Below are 16,468 nucleotides of genomic sequence, written 5' to 3' on the forward strand. Positions count from 1 at the left end.
CGTCGCTCAAACCCCTATCGAGCAAAACTTGAACCCCGACGATCTTGCATCATGTACGGGATCGTCCTTTTGGGTATTCGAGGGTTTCAAGGAAGATGGTGGTGAAGGGATCAGGTGGATAGGAGAAGGTGAGAGGGTTTTGAGGAAGATGGTTCGCAGGTAGCAGGGTTTGCGAAGGATGACGGTGGTCTGGCGATGGAGGAGCAACAGTGGGGAGAGGGCGCAGCCAGGAAAGGGGAGCGGCGGCTGGCGAGTGGTGGACGGGGAGCGGCGGCTGGCGAGCGGCGGCGGCCGGGCGGTGGTGAGAGCCGACGGGCGGTGGGAGGGAGAGGGCGGCGGACGGCGGGCAGGAGCAAGACAGCGAAACAGGAAAAAGAGAAAGAGGGATGGGATTAGGGATTTACGCGACATTTAGCGACGGAATTATTCCGTCGCTAAGCCGTCGTAAATCAAAATACCAAAACAATGATGGAATATAGGTTGTCGCTACGCCGTCACTAATTAGCGACAGATTAGCGACGACAGAGTTCCCTCTCTAAATCCATCGCTAAAATGGTGTTCTTGTAATAAGAATTAGCGACAAAAAATTACAGTCGCTAATCTGTTGCTAAGTAGCGACGGATTAGCGATAAAAGTTGTTTCCTCGCTAATCCGTCGCGAATTAGCGACAGATTGTTTCTCTAGCTAATCTATCGCTAATTCGCGACGGAAAAAATCCGTCGCAAATTTTCGTCGCTAATTAACAATTTTCTTGTAGTGTAAACTATACTTTTTTGAAATTTAATCATTTAAAAATATATAGGACAATAGGGTCATACACAAAATAGGTAGGGGCAAAGACTCCCTTCCACCTCATAGAAAGGGCAAAGGAAGGCCCAACCACCAGCCAGAGAGGCTGAGATAAACCGTGCCGGCGATGCCCAAGGCGTAGATTCCAGCCGCCTTTCCGATGAGGCTCCGTTCGGACCGCACCGCCGCTACGCCGCCGCCAGGGATCCTCTCTGCCACGAAGAACGCCGCACCGATCGCGGCCAACCTGGCCGGAATGCGCGTCGCGAGGGCCGTTCCGGCGTTGGACACGACAGCGTCTGTGAACAGCTCGACAGAGAATGCCTTGAACTCCGCCTGGCTAAGGGCCTCCATCCTGTCCGCAGAGTCCGGTCGATCCCGTCGGAGGGCTTGGTCGACCTGGATCTGTGCCAGCGGAGAGGGGATCCAGTTGCGGACGAGGGGGAAGGAGGAGAGGGAGAGATGGAGGCGGGCGGCGGTGCCGTGGAGCTGGTAGGGGAGGATGCCAGAGAAGTCATGCTGCGCCAGGGCGAGGGTCTCGGCGTAGGCAGAGTCGCAGGCGAAGCCGAACTCCAGCGAGCCTTCCAGCATCCGCCGGACCTTCGACGCCGAGACACCCATACTTTCTCGTTTTGGGCGTTTCTCACACAATTATCTATCTATTTTTTAAAGCTTTGAAACAATAAAAATATCGCGATAAATTTCGTGATGTTTAAAAGGAAATACACGAGGAATAGTACAACTGTATTACACTATCCTGCGATATATTCCGAAAGTTTGTTTTCGAATTTTTATTTGGATTTTTCTTCAATTTTAATTTCTAAAATTTGCAACAAACCCCTTTTTTTATTTTAAAAACCCTTCCAATAATAATTGGTGTAAGTGGGTCGGTTTGGGTTGGGTTAAGCTGAGGTTCGTATGACCTGATTTTGAATTGGTCCGAAACTTGGACTCAAGACACCAGTATGAATCCCGTCTGTATTTGATCTGGGATAATAGTATTTGTTTTCACACACATTATGTGAGTAATGAGATTGTCAATCCTATTGGGGAGCAGGGGTTAGCAATCTATCCCCTGAGAGATGACCACACTTTTAGTAAGCTGCTAAATGCACTTGATCACCACCTTCCATCTTTGAGGTATAGCCTGTCAGCAGGCGATGGTTGATCAGGTGCAGCATCACAATGCACTTGTTCTCAATTCTATCGTTTCTGGGGCAAACCGAGTGGATGTCTCGTTGGTTTTTTTCCTTTTGATGCTAAAAATGGAATTAGTCAAATCCCCTATTAACGACTGCCAAGTGTGGTGCATGCCATGGATCATTCCTGTGCGTCCGTTCTGGCATTCGCCAGGTAGAGAGAGGGTAGACAGCTACCCCTAGAATCCTACTCTCCTGGTGGGTATCAACTGATAGCGGATCCTGTCAAACGCTGAGTGAGATTAGCAATCCCACAACCACAAATCTCACCCCTAGGTGAGATTGAGCGTTTGACAGGATCCTCTTTCCTATCAACTGGGTTAAAAAGTCCCTTTGTCCACCATATATAAAACTTAGTGGCCACCATGATCACAAGTTAATATAACAACAAATTATCGTTTTGTCATTCACATAGCAGCTAAAGCCAGAAAGCTTACGTTGAGGAAATCTTCTCATAAACCAGTGGCTTAGCATAGGAAGGGTACATCAGTTTGGTGGGGAAGAAAGAGAGAGAGATTTTGATGGCTTCCTTTTAAGAGGGTTATCTATGTTGTAATAAATCACAACCACCTTGTTGAATCACAGAACGCATATCATATTTACAACTTTGATATTGCCATCATGCCCCCACTATCCAATAACCACCTCCCTTAACCCCATATTCAAGGGCCCACTACTTTTCAGTCATTTGATTTTCTCGTGAGAGCCAATGATCAACTTTGGATCCAATATTTAGATTCATACTTTGAATCTATATCTGGATCTAATATCTTCTACTTGGTTATTATCACAATTGGTGCATCCTGTATCATATATATATAGCAAAACATGTACCAAGTGATCTTAACAATTTCAAGAGTTATATACATGTTTAAGTGATGTTTTTCTCACATGCTATGAGTTATTTCTTACATAGACATACAATTTTTTCATCATCATATGAATCATGATTCTTTCCACATATAGTATAAGATCTTGAGATTTTTCATGCATTAACTAAACTTTTTCTTCATATCGCTATTATGAATATATTCATAAACTAGGTTGATTTTTCATCATAATCATTTTATGAACTCATTTTACATAACTATATGAGTTTCACATCATGTTAAATTTTTTAATCATAACCCTTAATATACAATACCATGTACAAAATTTGTTTTCATTTTCACTGCATCCTTAACTATGCAGTTTATAGCTTTAGAGCAAACAAATATGTATCACCATAGTGAATTATTTTGCATATATACAGAGTCTCACTCTCTTAATTAATCATAGGGTTCATATGACTCTTCGATGACCATACCATAAAACATCATCCTATCCTAATAACCTTGCACAAAAATCTCATGCATACTAGAGGAGTACTGTGAATTTGTATCATCTCATGAATTCATAAAATTTTAACATCTCATGGATTCATAAAAATTGCTTTGCCAAACATGACTAATGCTTATACTTTTTAAGATTTCACCATAGACAATACTTTCACTATCTATGTGCATCATTATCATATGCAACATGCTAAGTCTCTCATCAGGTTAACCACTAAATGATCATTTTGGATCAATATATCAAAGTCCAAATTATCATAAATATGATTATAAAAAATAAGCATGATTGTGTTGCATATCATGCATAAAGTTTTAAAAGTATGAAAAATATTTTTTCATACATTCATACAAGTAACTATGATAAATATCTACGTATATGTGCAAGTTATAGTTCAGCTCCCACTTTTCTAAATATTGCAATGTCATATTTTCCTTACATTTTGTATAGTAAAAAATAAAATCTCCTCACATGGTAAGTAGAAGTGCCCAGCTTTCACTAACCAGTGTTTTAAGAAAAGCCATTATAACCACCAATCCTCTCAATATTATACTTTTCTAAGGATGAATACCTGGTCCTTTTATAACCATTCATGGGCTAACTATCTAGCAGTTGTATCATTTTCAATTTTTTCATATTGCTCACCAACGGTAGGTTGTTTGCAATACTGCTAATTAATTTAACTCTAAGAGTTGATTCATTGCTAACATATTCATTAGCCTGTTGATGTAAGTTATCCATGTCAACATCTATATTGATAGTATTTTTTGAGCACATTCATGCTTAAACTTAACACTAGTGGACCCTTATCTGGCCTTAAATTAAAAATTCAATTACATTGGATGCAGTTTATATCCATAAACTTTAAATATATTAAACCAAATTTATGTAATCAATTATTAAAATATGATAAATGCTCCAACTTTTCATGTGCATTATGAAAAGCATAAGCATGCTTTTTATTAAACATGCAATCAAAGTTATATACTCTTACTTTCTTAAAGTGAATTACAACCTGATCATATCAACTTTGGATTAATGTATCTAGATCAATTCATTATATTTTGTTATCCAAAACCATGAACAAAAGTCATGCATTAAGCATTCAAAGCAGGTAAAAAATGTTCAATCATGTTCTCATCTAAATTATTCATTCAAGGAGCATTTCAATCATAATTCTACTCTCACTTTTCATGTATATAATGAGAAACTTAAAAATATTTTTTTTTCAGGCATGCAAATTTAGAGTCATGCTTTAATTTTACAAAGTGATTTACTATGTCAACATATCAACTTTGGATGTATATATCTAAATTTAATTTTTGTCCAAATACACGATTGCAGGTTATATAATATCCAAAATATGCAATCATTCCTCACACAATTAGCTCATTTTGGAATGTTGCTTCCACTTTTATAATAGTTGATATGATTCAAGGAAGCATTTTAGCATTCAATTATGTTATGCACTTTCAAGCATAAAACCAAAGTCTTTAGATTTATAATGTGTCAAATCAAGTAATACTAGGAGCTCAACATACATTACTGTCATTTTAATTTTAAGGCCTTGATGTTTAGTCCAATTTGAACTTATACACTGCGGACAATTTCATAATCTAAATCTGGATGGGATAAACAAGATCCATAAAAGAAAAATTTAAGATAACCATGTTTGGTCTTAAACAAAAATGAAAGAAAACATCAATGTCCTAACCTGATATAGCTCTTAAATCAACCGAACATGTTCCATTTCAATATGTCCTATCAAGTTGTTGAAATAAACTTGAATCCTTATCTTTATTTTGAATCAACTATATCAACATCTACTTATTTAACCACACCATGTTCACAAATTAGGAAATTTTAAGAGCCATTTAACATGGAACTATCTATATAATATGTTTCTACATGTATATTAGTGAGAGTCTATGGATCTATAATCATATTTATTAATTATATGACTAACTTTGACAAAAATGTGTTACTTGATAAATTCTTAATAGTAAAAGATATGCACAATGAAATATAATATACCTTGTACAACACATGTATCATTAAGTATTCATATAGCATGATAAACACTTTCACATCACAAATTTTATGTGTATTATCATACCCATCAAGATAGTGATGGATGAGCTTACGAGATCAATTCAAGAAAATGTACCGTGGTGTATGTTGTTTGCTGATGATATTGTTTTGATTGATGAGTCTAGAGCTGGGGTTAATGCTAAGTTAGAATTATGGAGACAGACATTGGAAGCTAGAGGTTTTAAGTTGAGTAAGAGTAAGACTGAATATATGGAATGTCGGTTTAGTAAGCAACGAAGTAGTGATGGGAGTGTAGTGAAGCTTGGTGAGCAAGATATACCGGTGAATGATTATTTCAAATATTTGGGATCCATCATTCAAAAGTATGGAGAAATTGATGGAGATGTAAATCATAGGATAAAGGTTGGGTGGATGAAATGGAAAAGTGCTACTGGAGTGCTGTGCGATCGTAGAATGCCATTGCGGTTGAAGGGAAAGTTTTATAGGATGACTATTAGACCCGCTTTACTATATGGTACGGAATGTTGGGCTGCCAAGAGACATCATATTAAAAAAATGAGTGTAGCTGAGATGCGGATGCTTAGATGGATGTGTGGAAATACAATAAAAGATAAGATTCGGAACGAAGAGATACGTAAGAAGGTAGGTGTTGCACCCATTGAAAATAAGATGCGAGAGAATCGTTTACGGTGGTTTGGACATATTCGGCGAAGGCCTAATGATGCTCCAGTTAGAAGGTTGGAGAAATGGGAAAATATATTAGTTAAAAGAGGTCGGGGTAGGCCTAGGAAGACTTGGATGGAGATGATAGGAAAGGATATGAATGCTTTGAACCTCACCGAGGACATGGCGTTGGATTGAAATGATTGGAGGAAAAGGATTCATGTGGAAGACCCAAAATGAATTTCTTTTTTGGTTCATATCGCTGACCCCAATTGTTTTGGGATGAAGGCGTAGTTGTTGTTGTTGTTGTTGTTGTTGTTGTTGTTGTTGTATCATACCCATCAAGAACTCTTACATAAAGATTAAACAATGTATTACATATACATCAACATGTATGCAATTTGGAGAAAACACCAAGTTAATATTCATTGTATTCAGGGTAGAGACCCAACCCTAACAATAATTAAATTCATAATAAATAATAACTAATCACTAACTTTATAGGCATCTCACTAACATTCTCCTATTTGCCATAAAAGTGTATTAACTTACTCCCACTTTAAGGCACATTTTCATCATTCAACTTAAATAAATCTAAAATATATGCATCATACTCTATCCCATTCTATAAACAAAGATAGATCCAACATCTAAGATATATATAATGAAAATAATAAACATTTTTAATTTTCAATACAAAATGTTACAAACCCTTTTTGCTCTAGGTTTGACCTAGGAAATCTACCCCCAATTGGATTCGTTCCGCTAGAGGACACACCAGAGGAGGCACCCAGACTGAGTCCAACTCTAAGTGGGACAATACCAGATTTATCAGACTCTGCTGAATTTATCAGAGTCCAGCCCAGCCTGGAGTCCTACCCAGGCTGAGATCTTTGGAAGTTACCAGAGTCCAGCACATCATGTAGTCCGACCTAGACTGGGTCTATGGTGGGATGCCACTTTAGACTCTCATCTAGCATGAGAGTGTTCTTGTGTAGCTTATCTATAGCTTATCTTCTCCTTCTATATTTATAAATAGGCCCGTACAATATAGTTTGTTTTCAATAAAAATTATTAAGTTGTTCTTCTGAATTTTGTTCATGGTTCGTGTGTGTAATTACTCCTCAAAGAAAAGATTCTTCTCCCTCATTCGTCCATCCATTCTTGCACATCGTCAGCTAGTCGAGAACACATTTGATGTGAATATGGTAAGGGGCTGATCCATGATCGAAGATCCAAATGGATCCTGATGCGCAAAAGCTAAACTGGATAACTTGAAAAACTGATAGTTTTTAATACAGGGGTGTTTGGAACCTGTTGCTCTCTAAATGGAAGGACAACACCAAAATGTATTCTATAGATAACATATTGCTCTTTCCAATAAATCCAAAAACTCATAAATATGACTACTGATGGTCGAGATATGGACCAGACACCAGACCAATGGGTCGATGTTTACAGGTGGGTCTGCTGTAACTGTTAAGTATGGATAGGTCAGAACAGGACTGTTTCTTATGGATTTAGTCAATGACCTTAAAAAAAAAAGTTATAGGAAATTTTGTTTTGAAACTAGAGAAACAAAAATCACTTAAATCAGATGTCGACTGACTCCGATATGACCCAAGCAAGATGGTGGACTGGTACAATTCTGTACAGTCACTCGAGGGAATGTTTCGTCTGTTCCAAGATACTTTTGACCATACAAACGATTGATTCAACACATTTGTCTAACATGAAAGTTGTAGATAAATTAATTATCAAATCAAAGCAATAAAAATCATTTGAATCAGAGTTTGGATGACTCCGCTACAAACCAAACAATGAGTCAGACTGTTACAATATTGAGTCACCCAAATGACTATTTTCTCAGTTCTAGACCAGTTTTGACAGTCAAAACTAATGAATCAAAAAATTCTTTAAACATATAAGTTGTAGCCACATATGTTAGCTTTCCAACAAGTTATCATACACTAACTTTTATGGAGTAGATTAAAAGTTATGCTTCTATTAGTGCGACTATGTCTGATACACAAACAATCACAAAACCAAATGATGTTACACGATTCAACAACACATTTAGAATAATTCAAATTTTAGTATTAGGGGTTTATTGTTCAACCTGCACATACAAACACTTTTAAAGTATATTTTTCAATGTTAAATCCCTTTCACCTTATTCCAACTCCAGTTAGACCATGCAAGGATTGAAAACAAGTCACAAATATCAAACAAGCTAGCAAAAAAAATTATATTCAAGATCAAATGCGTATAAGATAACCTCTTTGATAAAACAAGATATATAACTAGTTCAAACTAAGGCAAGTTTAATCAAACCCGTTTTAGAAGTCACATGATAAGGTTTTAGCAACAATATCAAAAGTCACTCAAACATGAACAACAAGGAATCTACTCCCTTCCAACTCAGCAAGGGCACTATGGTGAAGAAACTAGCTACCATACTTGGTACAGATTTTTTATAGTAACTACGGATATACGAATGATTCACTTGCAACTCCGATTCACACCTAACTGGAGCTATGGTCTACACCACGGTCTGACTTCAGCAAGCTTTAACAAAAATGTCCAAATGTAGGAGATGACTAGGGAAGATCTACCATGATTTTTTCTTTAACAAAATTTTTCAGCAAAGAGAGAAGACTCCCCTCAACATTTTCTTGGCTCATTTAAGGAAGAAAGAAAGGTAGCATGGCCTCTCATTGGCCATGTTAGAGGCCACCTCCTTAGTGGCTAATGAGAAGGCCAAATTTGAAATACTTTTTTTTTGGATGGTCAAGAAAGAGGTGTCCTCCTATTGGCCATATTGAAGATGACTTGGGCTTAGAGAGACTTTAAGTTCACTTTCATCTACACCAATAGGGAGTCATGCTACACTCTTCTTGACTTTGGTCAAACAAATTCAAATGGGGTCCATATTAGTCCAGCCATGGGTGGCACTAATATGGATTCATTTATGATGAATTGGATATGGTACATGATCCAATTTGTGCAAATGGATCTCGAAGCATTTTAGAGAAAAAATAAAATTGCTAAAAAAATAAAAATCTACCTCGATACCCCATACACCCTTCAGTGCCCTAAAATAATCCTATCGAATACCAAAACTATCCGGATCCGTGAGATCGGACACCTAAAAAAATACAGAATTGATTCCAATATACACAAAAATGGAATCGCCACATAAGGTAATTTCTGAGAAGCTACAAACAAAATTCTCAGAAGTTGAGATGTGCCAAAATGACGAAGTTACTTCGAATATCCATTTGGACCCGAATGTGTCAAAAAAATTTGAATCTTGTACGATATCATATCCCTAATCGGGTATGGGGAGTTCGATTCACATCCAACTTGTCTTCAATGCTCTGATCATCTGGATGCTCTGCATTATCCCCTCTTGGGTCGAAAGGCTTCATCCTCGAAGCATTGTCTTTCTTATGCAAAGCTCCATAATTCCTGTAAATATTTAAAATAAAATCAACACAGAATCTGTTCTCAAGAATAAGAAATGAACTGTGCAATGCAGACAAAATCATATATATATATATATATATATATGATAATTATGTATGTAATGTAAATTTTGGAAAAATCTTTTGATCATCAATACATCAAAAATTTGATGAAATAAAGCAAAAATAATTGGATATGCACAAAAATATTCAAATTTGCGCTTCCAAATATTTATGGTTTGATCAACAACATACAAGTCAATATTCTTTTCAAAATGTAATTCATAAAGATTTTCTTGAAGTACAAAATTATCTAAGACATGATATTTATTAAGTTTACCTTGAACGAATGCTCTAATGATTTCAACAAAATTTGGATCATCTACACATATAAATTTTTGATATATCATGTCATACAAATGATACAATTTTATGTGGAGATAATGACAATTAAATGTAAATATTTTTTTATCATGGGCAATGAAGCACAATAGCAATTTCAACAATTCAAACCTATTGCATGAATGTTCCCGAGATATCAAAGCAGTATGCAAGTCATTTTTAACCTCAATTAATTCTTGATGATCTCGAAAAAAACTTTGGGCTTTCACACTCAAAATGCCTAATGTGTTTAATTTGCATTTAGGACTATGATGACTTTGTAATGACTCAACTTGAGAATTTTTAATTCCTAATTGCTCGATGACACACATCTTGAGCAATTTTTTAGTATTAAGATTGGGCTTTCTAATTTTCACATCTTTATCGAAGACGGGATCAATAAAGACATGCATAAGGTTATTGTCGAAACCTTCACATTCAGATGAGACTTCTTATTTGATGTCCTCATTAGATTCTTTGAAGATCAGGTTGTCATGGATAAGTTTGTCCTCGTATAAGGATAGACAATCTTCATGATCCTCATCGAAGATAGGTTCACCAACAATCTCTTGCATAGAAACATCCTCAATTTCAGGTGAGAGTTTTTTTTATCCTCCTCATCGACCTCGTCGAATATTGGATCTCCAATGATTTCACAAAAAAGCTCTTCTAAGGGTTCTTTCGCGAAGATATCCAATGCACGGTCAACCACTTTACACTGAGACTACTCATCGAGACTCAGACCAAATTTTAGATCCTCGTTCTCTACTATGACCTCTTCGATTTTTTGAGATTCTAAGTCATAAAAATTGGTGTTTTCTTCAACCTTGCAACTTGCATACGAGGTATCCTCAAACCTGGCAGACCTAACTGATGTGGGTTTGGGTTAGGGACTAAAAGATGAAAAGGTCAAACAAGTAACCTGTCTTGGTCCCTTATGCGAAGGATTCACATAATTCAACATCGAATAAGGAAAACTAGACTTCCATTCAGATCTCCTAAGTGGATCCAAAATTCTATCTGAACACGAATGTAGATACAGATCTGACTCACGATCGGAGTCAAACCAACTATAAGATCATCAGGATCCATGCACACCATGCTTGGATCAACGCTCCCTTTATATCAAGGCATCATAACTTTTCAAGTTCAATTCCACAACTTGATTTCATAAATCGTGATTCTCATACCTAAGATTTTGGTTCTTGTTTTCGAGGTTGGGCTCACCTCGACCACGCCCATTCATTCACCCAAACATGGCAAAAATACTTTCAAGGGTATTTTAGGGTTAAGATAAACCCTAAACAAGGCTTTGATATCAAAATGATGTAGATCTGTCAAGGGTTTGATCTGCAATCGAAGATCCAAATGGATCCTGATGCGCAAAAGCTAAACTGGATAACTTGAAAAACTGATAGTTTTCAATATGGGGGTGTTTGGAACCTGTCGCGTTTCAAATGGAAGGAAAACGCCAAAACAAATTATGTAGATAACAAATTGCTCTTTTCAACGAGTATAAAAACTCATAAATACGACCACTGATGGTCGAGATACGGACCAAACACCGGACCAATAGGTCGGTGTTCACAGGTGGGTCTGCTATAACTATCCAGTATGGATAGTTTAGAACAAAACTATTCTTTATGGATTCAGTCAATGACCTGAAAACAAAATTTTTAGAAAATTTAAATTTGAAACTAGAAAAACTGAAATCATTTAAATCGAACGTTGACTGACTCTGATACGACCCGAGCAAGACAGTGGACTGATACAATTCTGTATAGTCACTCGTGGGACTATTCTATCTGTTCCAAGATACTTTTGACCATACAGATGATTGTAAATTTGTCTAACATGAAAGTTTTAGATAAATTAATTATCGAATCAGAGCAAAAAAATCACTTGAATCGTAGTTCAAACAACTCCTCTATGAACCAAACAAAGGGTCAGATTGTTACAGTCCTAACAATCACTCGAATGACTATTTTCTCACTTCTAGACCAGTTTTGACAACCAAAATGAATGAATCAAAAAATTCTTTAAACATATACGTTGTAGCCACAAATGTTAGCTTTCCAAAAAGCTATCATACGCTATTTTTTATGAAAGATTAAAAGTTATGTTTCGATTAGTGCAACTGTGTCTGATTCACAGACAATCACAAAATCGAATGGTGTTACACGATTTCACAACATATTTAGTTTAATCCAAATTTTAGTGTTAGGGGTTTATTGTTCAACTTGCACATACAAACACTTCTAAAGTATATTCTCCAATGTTAAATCCCTTTCACCTTATCCCAACTCTTGTTAGACTAAGCAAACATTAAAAACAAGTCACAAATATCAAACAAGCTAGCATAAAAAAATATTTTCAAGATCCAATGATAAAAGATAACTTCTTTGATCAAACAAAATATATAACTTGTTCAAACTAAGGCAAGTTTAATCAAACCCATTTTAGAAGTCACAAGATAAGGTTTCAGCAACAATATCAAAAGTCACTCAAACACGAACAATAGGGAATCTACTCTCTTCCAACTCGGCAAGGGCACCACAGCCAAGGAACTAATTACCACAATTGGTATAGATTTTTGACAGCAACTATGGATACACGAATGGTTCACTTGCAACTTCGGTTCACACCTAACTGGAGCTATGATCTGCACCACGGTCTGATTTCAACAAGCTTTAACAAAAACGTCCCAATGTAGGAGATGACTAGGGAAGATCCACCATAATTTTTTCTTTAACAAAAATTTTCAGCAAAGAGAAGACCCCCTCTCAACATTTTCTAGGCTCACTTAAGGAATAAAGAAAGGTAGCATGGCTTCTCATTGGCCATGTTAGAGGCCACCTCCTTAGTGGCTAATGAGAAGGACAAATTTAAAATACTTTCTTTTAGATGGTTAAGAAAGATGTATCTTTCTATTGGCCATCTTCGAGGTGACTTAGGCTTAGAGAGACTTTAAGTCCACATCCATCTGCACCAATAGGGAGTTAAGCTACAATCCTCTTGACTTTGGTTAAACAAATTCAAATATGGTCCATATTTGTCCAGCCATGGGGGGCACCAATATGGATTCATTTAAGACTAATTAGATCTAGTACAAGATCCAATTTGTGCAAATGTATCTTGAACCATTTTAGAGCAAAAATAAAATTGCTAAAAAAAATAAAAATCTACCCTGATACCCATATACCCTCTAGTGCCCTAAAATAATCCTACCAGATACCATAATTATCCAGATCTATAAGATCTAGTACCTAAAAAAGTAAAAAGAAAAAAAAAGAAAAATATAAAATTGATTCCAATATACACAAAAATAGAATTGCCATATAAGGTAATTTCTGAGAAGCTAAAAACAAAATTCTCAGAAGTTGCGATGTACCAAAATGAAGAAGTTACTTTGAAGATCCATTTGGATCCAAATGGGTTGAAAAAATATTGGATCTTGTAGGGTATCATATCCCGAATTAGGTTTGGAGAGTTGGATTCACATCCAACTCATCTTCAATGCTTTGATCATCTGGATGCTCTGCATCAGTATTTCTCCCTTCCAGTGGCGCCTTTGCCTACTGCCTTGATCCCCACGTCTGCCAAGTGAGATCCTTATTTCTCCCTTCGTCGGTTCCCCCTCCTTGGCCATGTCCCCCTACCCGGAGTCATGCCTTGCCCACTTCGCACACTCTCCTCTTTTCCCTAGGTCAAATCCTTGCTCGAACTTGCCCCTCCACTTCAGTCAGTCACATCATCATGTCTTCTTTCCTGTAACATGACTTGGATGCACACCATCCACATTAGTAACGAGCATGTCCTCCTCCCTAGGATATGACCTGCCTCATTCCTCTTTGCTTTATAGCTGCAATGTGTCTGATGCAACCCGAACATGCCCTGACATCCCTCCATAGTGTGTCGCTGAGTTGCGCTCAACTTCGGGTGTTGGACTGGTAGAACTGATCCTACTAGAGTTCTAGTTCTATCATTTGGAATCAGATCAAATGTTCTCTGGAAGCCATGCTGACTAGCCGGACTGTACTAAGCAATGAAGTAAGGGCACACACCCTTTTCAGTTTTTGTGTAATGATTTCAGCCTTTGTATAACCTTCTCGATTTTGTGCCATATTTCATTACTTATACAAGTTTTTCAATTCTCAAACTTCTAAATTAAAATTTGAATCGTTAGAATCTGACATCTAGCGACCTCAATCTGACTTTCGAAAGTCATGACGAATTTCTGCCTGTCCATAGGAAGGATCGGTACAGGCCTACATCCAAGTTTGGTTTTAAAAATTTATGTTTTTGTAGTTAGACAACCTTAAAAATCCCCAAAAAATTATCATGAAAATCAAATTCAATATGTAAATATCGTGTTTTTCCCATACCTTGTCAGAAACCACGCTAAATCATGATCAATTTTTTATCGACTAATTCCAAATTTTTCCTAGGCCAGTTCCCATAGCCAAAATATCTTAAAAATTAACCGCATGAACGTATACATGTTAGCTTTCAAACCCAATTGACAGATCTCAAAAATTCATCTGAACCATGAGATTCAGTTAAATCTTTAGAACCTGTTAAAGCCCGAATCCCAGACTGAACCTATAACGTCCTGACCAGTCCCAAAAATTAATTATTTTTGACCTTCTAAAACCATTAAAAATCTCAAAAAATCTGTTTTACATACCTAAGACCTCCCACCAATTGACCAAGCCTAGAACTAGTGGTACCAACGCACTGCATCTTCCTCCAGATGTCATTCTTCTCAAGTTGAAGAAGACGTCCTCAAGTCTAGATCCCACTTATGATTCTTCTAGTTTCATTCTACTTTGTGGGATTTTCATTCTGTTCTAAAAATTAAATATTCATTATGTTCTAAAAATTGAACGAGCCAAGTAGGATTTTCTCCAAAGTTAATGGAAACTTGAAACACACTTCTTGAACCACCCAAAGTCATGAAATGACTCAAAAGTGAAACAAGTCAAACATATCTAATGTAGACCACTGAGATAAAATCTAAATCTACTTTGAAGGAACATCATCCATAGCTAACCATGGAAACCCATATTGATCCGATCCATGCAAGTCTAAGGTTTGGACTAGGTTCATATTCAGTTTAGGTAAGATGGATATAGGTTGGGGTTGGATCTGGATATTAGGTATGCATGGGAAGGTTTTTTTGTATTGGATCTAGCGGACTCAAGTTTAAGTCCATGCTAGTGTTTTCAGACATTGGGATATGAGGGCCCGAGATGGGTTTAGGATAATCCGATAAAAAGAATTTGGACTCAAGACATGGTTTTGGATCCAAATCTTTTTTAACTAGTTTAGGGTTTAAAATGATCTCTAAAACGGGTGTTAAAGAAATTGCTTTTGGACAGAATTTCACATGCTCGGGTTTGGATTAGTCTTAGGAACATGCAAATGCCTCCCCTTTTCCCGCGCTAACTTCTCTTCGATATCTAGAGAATGTTGAATAGCTTTCTCCAATGATGAGATCTCGACACAATTGAATTCATTATGTATGCAAAATGATAATCTAGAAATATAGCTATTGACTAGCTCTTCAGTGGTCTCATGAATATGAATTTCTAGTGCTAAATTATGAAACCATTCAGTATTCTCTTGTACAAACTTCAAACCTTGGTAAAGAAGGTGGCATCGTAATTGATCTATAATCCACTCCCTGCCCATTGGCATGAAGAGGCTTTGCCGACTAGGGGTGGTCGACAGAGGGTCCCAGGTAGGTCCCTGCCAATGGCAGGTAGTTGGGGTTAATCGGCTCCTTGATGGTGTTCTTCCGGCATGCTAGGGGGCCAACAGTGCCACTGGAAAATAGTGGTTGGTGGATGGCATGAACGACTCTCCTCTACATGCATATGCGCGGATGACCAGAGGTGTTCTCGATCAGAAATGACTGGTATATAATCACAATGATGACCAGTAGTTGCTGCAGATAAACTTTGTGAATAGGGCAGCCATGAAATATAGTGGATCGATGGTCAAGGGCGTTGTCAATATGAAGAAGCCTCGAGGTACTAACGACTCATGTATGATCAAAACATGCTCCTCGAGTTGAATAGTTGGATGAATATCGAATTTGATGAGATTGTTCCCTCAACTCATCCGATCAGACCAATCAAGGTAAAATACCCATTTGCTCTGATAGGATCCTCCCTCGAACTTCACAATAAGGTGATGATCGAATAGAGCAACCAAAACTCTAATACCATTTTGATGCAAGGATCACTCTTGAACTCCACAAAAATTGATACCCTAGCACAACTACAAACTAAGTAATAGAAAGAATAGGAGAAATTAACACAAACTTAACTAAAATCATCAATAACTTATTCATTAAGCTCTTTTTTTTGTCTCTCTACAATGAATATTTATAATGAAGAGATAAAAACCATAGATATCCCAATCCTACTACATATTTGAAATATATCCAAAACTCAACTAAGATCTAAAATATCAAAAAATCAAAGGTGATGATCGAATAGAGCAACTGGAACTCTAATACCATTTTGATGCAAGGATCACTCTTGAACTCCACAAAAATTGATACCCTAGCAAAACTAC

At 37.0% G+C, this 16,468-nt stretch overlaps 1 protein-coding gene across 1 annotated transcript; it reads right to left on the reverse strand.

Annotated features, from left to right (window-relative positions):
* Nucleotides 1-852: 852 nt before the first annotated feature.
* LOC149839031 (uncharacterized) lies at nucleotides 853-1,410 on the reverse strand. The gene has a single exon (XM_090003919.1). It carries the CDS (start codon nucleotides 1,408-1,410, stop codon nucleotides 853-855), a length of 558 nt encoding a protein of 185 aa, XP_089860045.1.
* Nucleotides 1,411-16,468: the final 15,058 nt, after the last annotated feature.

This window comes from Nuphar pumila, chromosome 4 (assembly GCF_984573655.1).
Source record: "Nuphar pumila chromosome 4, dmNupPumi1.hap1.1, whole genome shotgun sequence".
Classification (NCBI taxonomy): Eukaryota; Viridiplantae; Streptophyta; class Magnoliopsida; order Nymphaeales; family Nymphaeaceae; genus Nuphar; species Nuphar pumila.

Excerpts from the sequence above, each read along its gene's own strand:
- LOC149839031 (XM_090003919.1), bottom strand. The coding sequence starts at position 1,410 with ATGGGTGTCTCGGCGTCGAAGGTCCGGCGGATGCTGGAAGGCTCGCTG.